This window comes from Gavialis gangeticus, unplaced genomic scaffold, assembly GCF_001723915.1.
Source record: "Gavialis gangeticus isolate Ggan-Ray unplaced genomic scaffold, GavGan_comp1, whole genome shotgun sequence".
NCBI lineage: Eukaryota > Metazoa > Chordata > Crocodylia > Gavialidae > Gavialis > Gavialis gangeticus.
Window position 1 is genome coordinate 101,589,501 of NW_017728992.1, and position 9,765 is coordinate 101,599,265.

General features: G+C 44.8%; 1 protein-coding gene across 2 annotated transcripts in view; it reads right to left on the reverse strand.

Moving 5' to 3' along the window:
- OSBPL1A (oxysterol binding protein like 1A) overlaps positions 1 to 9,765 on the reverse strand; it is a 152,432-nt gene that overhangs the window by 127,892 nt on the left and 14,775 nt on the right. The window contains exon 2 of one of the 2 annotated variants that reach the window (XM_019526402.1): positions 6,901 to 7,023. In XM_019526402.1, coding sequence (XP_019381947.1) covers positions 6,901 to 7,021 — 121 coding nt within the window. In that variant the 5' untranslated portion in view covers positions 7,022 to 7,023. Of the gene's footprint in view, positions 1 to 6,900; positions 7,025 to 9,765 lie in introns of both variants that reach the window. The other variant, XM_019526410.1, reaches the window with a different exon arrangement.

Sequence of the window (9,765 nt, forward strand, 5' to 3'; positions counted from 1 at the left end):
AACTAAAAAAAAAAAAAAAAAAGGCAATAATCAAACAGCAGATTCTCCCTCATCCTGCTAACAGCAGAACTGTTCTTCATTTCCATTCAGCCGATTCTGTGGCTATAAAAAGGTCAGAGCTGGAAGGAGTCCAGATAGAACAGAAACAAAGCATCAAGAAATAGTTACATAAAAGGGGTGAAGAAATACTATGCAACAGCCTTCTCTGCACTCAATCTCCAATATCAAGTGCCAGGAAGGTAGAGATTTAAGTCTTCTGACATCCTCCTACAACTGGAAGCATTGCAGGAAGTGCTTCTATTCTTAGAGAAATTTCTTTTTGAACAGTTTTTCCTGGAAGACTGGGGGGAAACTATGCAGATCCCTTCTGCATCTCTCCTCTATTGTATGCAGTCAATTTGTGGCAGTAATATGTGTATATTAGCCAATTGTTCAGATTAAGATAAACCTTGATCTGTGGTCTCTTTAGGCATGCTGCCATTACAGTAAAGGACCTTGTTGAACCCTAGGGACTGTGGACAGCCTCAAAGATTGTATTAGTAATACACTTTCTATTAGAACAACAGTTTTCTGTACTCTTTGAGCACTGCAATATGGAAGCAAGAGCATGTCATAATCTAGTCTATGGGATAAAAAGACAGGATAAGAGATTCAGAACTTGAAAGTGACAAGGACTGGGAGATGCAGAAGGGGTCTTTATACCCCCCGTTCTTTCAGAAGGAGCAGTTTAAAAAAGGAAAGTTCTTTATTTAAGATTAGAGACACTTCCTACAATGCTTCCAGATGTAGGAAGTGGTCAGAAGACTTATTAGTGTCTCAAGCATTCCTCCCCTTACTATCCATCCATGTCCTAGTGGTTATGGATGGTGAAGACGGTCAATTTAGTGATTAATGCTTGCTCCATTTCACTGAAAAGGCTGAAGAGACACACATCATACTGATGCTGGAGAGTCCAACGCAAAGTTGACAAGCACTGTGGCAGTCCTCTCAGGACAAAGTAGTGATGGCATCATAGAAATCCCTCTGTGAACCACATTCAATACCCATTTCAGTTGGATGCAGAAGAATCTGGGCAAAGTTCCACTTTGATGTTCTAGGATACTGGAGCCTTGGAGGAAACGACTTGTCTCTTAACTGAGAAGTCGCCTGTGCTTTCCTTGATATTAAAAGCAATGCTCCTTATGGCAGAGGCACCAATGTAGAAGAGTTTCTCAGTGTTCCAGAAGCTGGGTGTGGGGGATGGGCCTGATCTCTAGAGCTGCTTGGCAGGATCCAAAAATGGCCACATTACTATAGAAGACGCAGCTCCAGTCTATTCTGGTCTTCAGTGTGTGCTACCAGAAGGACCTGCAAGATGGCTCAAATGCATCTTTCCCTTTGGTATTTTTACAAAGGACTCCCTATCCAGACTCAGCTTCTGGAGACCACAAAACTGTAATAAGGTAATGAATTCGGTCTTCTTCCAAACCTACATTAAATAAATCAAAGTTTCAGCAGTCTATCAGACTGAAAGCTTCCGATATCAGACAAGGTTATATACAAAGTAGTCTTGGTTCAGTGGAGTTGCCCAAGAATCACCACTACATAAAATGGAGTTCACTTCTCCAAGTGTGAAAACAAGTTCACTTCTGATGGCATAGGGGCCAAGTCTCAACAGTTTCATAGCAAAACGGCTGTGTGCAGCCCAAAGCGCACACAGCAGACAGAGGAAGCTAGCCATGTTGGCCTGAAGTTAAGCAAAAAGTAGCACCTTAATGACTCCCCAAATGTACCACTGGATTTGTTACAGAAAAATTCAGCATCAGTACTTTTATGTATGCTGAAGACTTAACAGCAGGGATCTGGCTTTTCCATTTCCCATAGAAAAACAAGAAACTATGGATTGCACCCCTAAAAGAGAAAAACAAAACAAAGCAGGTTTTTCCTTTTAGCAGAGCTGCCCATGGATTTCCCACTTTTGCAGAGATCTCTGCAGGCTGGCAGAGTTCCAGCCTGCAAGAGCATCTTGCAAAAGAGGGTGGCAAACCTCCAACCCTATCCAGAAGGGGAGGGCAAGAGGGCAGGGCCTAAGGCTCTCAAGAGAAGTGACCTGAGCAGTGTGTGGAGCCCAAGGCAAATCTTCCCATGCAGGGCCCCACCCATGCTCCGATCCTAGACCCGGAGAAGCTGCCGCAGCCATTGGCACAGGGGGTGGGAGCAGACTGCAAGTCACTGGATGTGGAGCTGCTACTCTGCTCAGTTCCACCTGGCTCCACAGGGCCCCCCCAAAACACAGGGCCCCAGGGCAGTTGCCCTGATTTGCACGCTGCCCCCCTCAGGATGGCCCTGGCTCTCAGTCACCCAAGACTTAGCTCAGGCTCTCTTTTCCTTCCTGGAGCTGGAGCTAAGTGCGGCTTCCAGGGGGCCGGGGACCTCCCTCTGGCAGGGCTGGAGGGCAGGGAGTAGGCATGTGGATAGGGGCCGAGGAAGTGGGGAGGTGTTGGGGGAAACCCCACATGGAGGGCCCGCCCAGCCAGCAGCACATGGACCAGGAGCTACGCCCTTAAAGACAACCCGCACCCCCAACAACAACCCAAACAAAAAACCCGCTCAGGCCATGGGTTTGGGGACTCCATGCTTCTGTGCATGTCTTCAGGTAAGCCGCACATGGAAGCTTAGAGCCTGCTCAGACCAATAGTGTGCAGCTCCCGGTCCACCCGCCACTAACCGGGAGAGCTTCTCACCTTCATTTGCGGCTTCCTGCAGGAGTGTGGGAAGCCCCACAAGGTGTAGAGCCCACTTGGCCAATAGGTGGCAGTTCCTGGTCCACGTACATAGGCCAGGCTGGGTGGGCTGTGCGCTTGTGTGCAGCTTCCTGTACTCCTGTGGGATGTTGCACCTGGAAGCGCAGAGCCCGCTCAGGCCAATAGCGCGCAGCTCCCATATGCACTCCCCACTCGCACCTTCCTACATACTCCACACTCTCATGCCCAGCCCCCCCATATCCATATCCAATACCTTCACAAATCCCCCCCACACACCCATCCGTACAAAGTACCCACATATATTTCTAAAGAAGGTTCAAATAGTGTTATATTTAGTTTACTTTGTAAAAGAGTACTTAATTTTGCATAATTGAGTTTTCCTGCACATACATTCCCTGGGTTGTACACCTTGTGGGATTGCCTAGGGACTTCTTCACAGCACACTACCTCCCAGCCAGGAATCCTGCCCCAAGCCTCCCACCTGTTCACAGCCCCTGCAAGCATACTCTCAGTCTCCCATTGCTCCACAGATTCTAGAAGCCTGCCTGTCCCCCTCCCTTTCCACCTCCTACATGCTACAACTGCATGTAGTGTTAAGCAGGCTTTGGAAATGGGCATTTGGAACTAGTTGATCTTAAGCAGTTGTAAAACTAAGAGTCCACTAAGAAAGCAGTAGCATGTATTTACATGCTGTTTATGTACATTTAACTCCATTCTCTGTTAAGAATATAGACTACAGGAGTGAAAGAGAAAAATAAAGAAAGTGTGATAGAAGTTGCGAAAAAGAGAAAAAAATCCCAGGATTCACAATAGAGCAGTGAGACAAGTCTGTGTGGTAGCAGCGAGTATAACATTTTATCTTTATGTGTTTTCATGCAAGTCAATGGTTTTTATAGTTTAAATAAGTTGTTATAGGTAGTTTTAATGAAAACTGAACAAGTCACCTCAATCTGACTGGTGGGGTAACTGGTGACACCTATTTAACTCATAACCACAGTCTAACCAGTGACACAAGTCTGGTGACCCCAGTAATTATTTGTGGCTTGATTCCCCATTGCGGTTCAGTAGGATAGGCCAAATGAGGTTCAGTTCTAGTTTAGGGTCAAATCAAAACACCAGTTCCAACCAGTTCTTAGGTTCTGGTTCAATTCCAGTTAGATTCCCAGCTGGAACAAGCAGCAGTGGAACAGACACCCAGGGAAGCTGTGAGCTTTCCTTCTTTAACACCTCCAGTGCAGAGGTTTGTTAGCCACCATTCAGGGGTGTCCCAAAGTTCCTGCTTAGACTCAGCCCTGGACAGTCCTAGCTACAGGGTCTTGCCCTTCTGGCTCAGGGTCAGACTGATGCTGTATTAGGGTCAGGAATGAATTTTCCCCTGGTCAGACTGGTACAGACTGCGGGCAGTTGCCTTCCTCTGCAGCAGGGGCACAGCCTCTGCTTGGAATCTCGCAGCAGCTGCCAAGCATATGCACTGGGGCAAGCCCCACAGGCAGTGCCAGCTGACACCTGGCAGCCCTGTGTTGCCTCCAGGTCCCCATGTTTCAAGGCTCCAGTAGGGCTTGCCACAATTTGCTCTAGGGGAAAGGCATCCCACCTTTTCTGTGAGGGGTAATGGCATATCAGGGCTGTTCAGTACCATAAAACAGTGTGGAGTGGGGGCAACTGCAGCTGGACCTACATCCTGGTAAGTAAGGGGGGGCAACAAACACTGTGATCTTTTATGATGAAAAACCCAAAAATCAAACACTAAAATTTATTGGTATTTAGCATTTATTCTATTACAGTGATTGAAGTATTAGTAGGCTTCCAAATTGCTTTAAAAAACTGTAAGTATATCAATAAAACATTGTGTTGAACTGATACCCATATACATAACAGCCTTTCAATTTAAAATCATAGGATTGTGGGGTTTAAAAAACAAACAAACAAAAACAAAAAGACACCCCAAAGAGAGAATTTGCAATTTTTTTTTATTTGATAAAATCAGGATCCCTGCTTAACACGTACTGCTTGAGAGCTAGATACAAGATCATAAAAGACCCTTGCATTTACCCTGCAAAAAAAAATTTACCCATTTCAAGCACTTTACATTTTTTGCAGGGTAAATGCAAGGGCCTCTTATGATCTTCCCTCCCAACAGTAGAACAAATAAATTCATGTTCATTCTTCAGATTTTGCTGAGGGCTTTACCGATAGAGGCATCCGAGTGAAGTATCCATGGCTTATTAAGTGAAGATAAGCTGCAGCAGAGGTATTTGTTAGTACATTAGATTGACTCAGGACATTTGGGCTTATTTGCAGCTTTGCCAATGACACCATGTACAGTGCTGGGGTGAGCCAATTTGTCACCAAAATCGTTATTTCCCCATCCCATCCCGTTTTGGATATTCAAGCTATAAGCTCTTCAGGGCAGCAACCATGCTGGTACTATGCAGCATACAACAAGGCAACTAGTCCCATTTGCTGTTGGGAGACTTTGGGGCAAAGACAGATGTACATATGCCCAAAGGTAATCTGCATCAGTTTTGCTTAATTATGTACCATGAAAGTTACACCATGATCAAGAATGGAAACATGCAGAAAGCCTCAGGTAGTTCATATGGTAATAAAGGGTCTTGCTGCTAGGCAATGACAGAACAGGTAATAGCCTCTTTCTCTTTAGCAAGCTGCTACTCCAAGATGGAGGGAGAAGATCTAAACCAGAGATGTCAAAGATATGGTCTGCAGGCTGGATCCAGCCCACTAAGCCTCACCATTCAGCCCCCGGTGCTGCCCCAAGGTCTTATCAAACCTACATAGGGCAGGATGCATGCTGGACCAGCCCTGTGAGCAGGGCCTGGAATGCCTGCCTCAACTGCAGTGCAGACCCCAACTGCAGTGCAGACCCCAAGCAGCTGTAAGGGGTGCTACATGAAGCACAGACTGGATGCGGGTGTGGGGCATAGATCACAGAACGGCTGAAGTGGGCACTGTGCTGCCCACAGTACCCACGCCAGCCAGACTGTGCTGCATGCAGCACCCATTTGGGCAACCATGCTGCACATCGCACCTGCAAGCACCACATGCAGCACAGGTCCCAAACTGGCTAGGGCAGGTGCTGCATGTGGTTTAGTCTGGCCAGGGCAGTCGCCATGTGCATCCACTCCAGCCAATCTAGGATCTGTGCTACATACCTCCAGCTGGACTGCACTACACATGGCACATGTGCCAACTGCTCCATGATCAACATCACATGCAGTGCAGGTCCCAGACAGGCTGGAACAGACACCAGACCTGGTATGCTGTGTGGGGGGGGAGAAACAGGACTGGACAACAGTTGGAATCCTATGGGCTCTATCCAGTCTGTGGACTGGCCCCATGCCACTCACCTAGTCTACAGGGCCAGATAAGAGTTCCGCACCCCGATCTAAAACCCTTAGACCAATAGCATTTTAACCACAATTCTTCCATGGGGAAAATTCTCTACCAGACTTGGCAGTTACACCAATGTAACTGGCACTGTACTACACTAGAATTGTTCACTTCCCCATAACATACCACAGTTAAGGCATTTGGTATGTTACATGTGTCCAAGTTCTTAATACATTAAAAATGTAATTTCAACTTTTCTTGTCCCCTTATCTGGAGAAGTCTGCCTCTCATTCTGCAGCTTCTGCCCATGTCCCATAGCATGCATCTTGTGATCCAGAATTTCTACAGGATTTCCAACTTGTAAACTCAAGATACATCAAGCCACACTTTTTTCATCAGTCTCTCTTGTAGTGCAACACAACATAGACATACTGCAGTTGCATCATACCACTTACACGTTAGGGCAGGTTGCGGTATGAAAAAGAAGTGTTACACAACGGTAATGTCTCTTACAAAAAACCTCTTTTTTGCTGACCCAGGGAAAGTAGATGCAACACATTTAACTCCTGCAAGTTCTGGGTTTTGTTTTTTGGGGTTTTTTTCTACCAGTACATTCCAATTTACCTGTGCACACACATTTGAGTCTCTTCAGAGCTGAATGTACATTTCAGTAAGTGTATGCTGGAAAATACTTTTTTGGCACCATCATTCACTACTGAACCTCTTCACGGAAAAAGATAGTGGAGGTGTCATACTTTAAGCTTTAATCTTGATAACTCCTCTTTTAAAGAGTAAGCATACTAACCTTTACAGTTGATGTTAAGAGGTATTATTCCTTTATCCATGTTTTCCAGCAACTGTCTAACTTCTTCAGAGTTTCCATTTCTGGCATCATGAAGAAGCTGTTGCTCTGCTTCAGTGCTCATCTCTAAATAATAAATGCAGACTATTAGTTATTACAGCAGTACTATACCCCTCCCCACAACAACAGAGACAAACAGCATGAAATATAACTTGCTATTGAGGCAAAGTGATCATCTTGATTACCAGACAAGCCACGGAACATCACATAGTTAACTCATGCCATGAATTCAGAGGCCCACTCAGGTTCATGTGACTGGGGTGCTGATCCTTAAAACTCAGCTTTTGCTGTTAAGACCCAAATGAAAGGTTCTCTTAAAAAGTTTCCCTCCAACTCAGATAAGCCCACCTGTCAACCATCAGGTAGTCTTTCATCCCCATCTTGATTTTCAAAGAAGTACAATTTTCTGTACCCTGGCTAGTCCAAAAGCTTGTTTCAGGATAAACTAAAGTATTTTTAGCAATGCAAGTCAACTGAAGACCAGTGCCACTAAGCACATGAAGTTCCAGGTACCTACTGGCTACTCAAGTCAGAGAAATATCAAGCAATCTAAAAGGGACTTAATATTACTAGAAAATAGGCTGCTGTAAGACTATGGCTTAACTGATGACAGGACTGCTATTGCTAATGACCGAGGATCTTGCATCCTTTTTGGTAAAAGAACCATGAGATTGCATGATTGTTGTTCCCTTCAGACATGTAAGTGAGCCATCATACTATGCTAATAAAAAGTTTTAAATAAGCCTGTTGATAAGAGACACTGGGTGCATCTACACAAGACACTTCGAGTGCAGTAAACTAGTTCTACAGCATGCACAACCTATGCTAGCGCACAGTCTACTATGCATTTATGTCACCAAAAAAGCATGAGCCAGTGCCAGTGTGCAGTAGCACCAGTTACAGCACATTAAAGGTAGTACCTACAAGTACAGATACTAAACTTAATGTGCCATAATTATGGCACATTAATGAATGTGCAAATGTACCCAGTATCAACTAGTCAAATTATTCTCTGGTGTGGCAAAACAGCTTAAGGAGGCTGGATCCATTGCGATCCAGTACAGTCCACGTGGTGGCAGGCATGTGTGACCCAAGGGTGAAGGGGAACATCTGCAGCAGCAAAACGTATCATCACTGGGCAGACGTGCTGGTGAACAGAGTCAGGGAGGCAGAAACGCAGGAGGTGGGGGGAAGTAGAAGGGGGTCCACTTTCCTGTGCCCATTCCCCCACCCTCCCCACAAGAAATGCAGTTTTTCTGTCTTCCCAAATACAGTATTAGACATTTGAAAGTTTTCCCCACTTGCTGACTGCTACAAATCAACTGTCTCAGAGTCAGTCTCATAAAAAAAGAGTTCCTTAAGTCAGACATGATTTAGGACTCCTTTGAACAGGTTCAAGCAGCAGCCTGTATACAACAATGGTCAAGTCTACTACATGTGGTGAATTACTGTTCAAGAGCATCAGCAGATGACTAGGTTAGCAGGCTACGGACACAAGGCATATCTCAACAAGTCCCCACGATGCACACAGAGCTGGCTGGCCTACACCCTAGTCTTGCAGAATCTAGACTAAAAATAAAAATTGGAAAAATTTTTGCCCTTATGGTTACAGACTTATTAATACTTGGAAGATCCTGTGTAATGATCAATATTCCTGTGTCCACAGACATTTTCCACGTACTCTGCTGTTTCCTGTTAGTTTCCCATGCAGGAAAAGTAGAAGGCCAATTGAGCAGAGCTCTGGAACTAAACAGTTACAGTCGGCTGAAGTAGGAACTCACTGCATCACCCAGAAAGGATATACTTGTGGAGGCTATACACCCAGACAAGTTATCCAAATGCTAGTTGTTTCTAGACTTGACGCAAACCTCCAAATTTCACAGCCTAGCAGCATAAGGCCCAAAATGACATGCCAGGAATTCTGCTACACATTTTGTTATTTCTTTAGTAATTATCTGGTTGAGAACAAAGGTCACCCACCACCCCATTTGGACAAACAAGTCCAGGGAGGGGAGTGGGAAGAAAGAAAGCAAGATAGGTCAAGTTAATAGTTCACAGTATTGGTTCTCAACTCTGAAGTGCACTGCCTTTTTTGGTGGCTCACAGAATGCAGAGTTTTAAGAATCAAGCAATGGGAATGGTAGGAAACAAAACACTTGCATTTTCTGCTTTCTCCAAAAAAAGGGAAGGATAATCACTTGTTTGAAACAAGGTTCCTCAGCAAGATTCTCTGTCTGAAGTCAAGAGGTACATTCCTTTGAGGTGCTTCTACTATGACATTCTATCACTTGCAAACATGCCATATTAACAGTGTGCAAATACTACAGTGCACTCTCAATGTATCAGCTGAGAAGGGGCCTCTCTGCAATCCTATTTGACACTATATTCTCCCTTCCCTCATCTTTGGGTTAGGAGATTCTCTTTTTGGTAACCCATCCAGTTGCTCCACACATTGTGTGTAAACACCAGCAGAGCAACCATTCTTTTGATCAGCACTCTGCCCTACATTACTAGAACCATTTGAGCACTGAAGACCTATAGAGGAGGCATGCAGACACTGAACAAGAGTCTTTTGTCCTAAAGTCACTGTCACAATTTAGAGGTAACAAACAGAAATTAAAAAACAAACAAAACCTGGAACAATTTCTCCTCTCTCGTACCCAAGAGTCAGAAGGTAGAGTAGATGCGTAATGCCAAGATAGAACAAGATAAGTTTATTCTAGTACTTTAATCTCCAATTACTTTCTCTAACTCTTCCATCTTGAACATACTTTAAAGGGAAGAAACATGACTTACTATTAATCATGG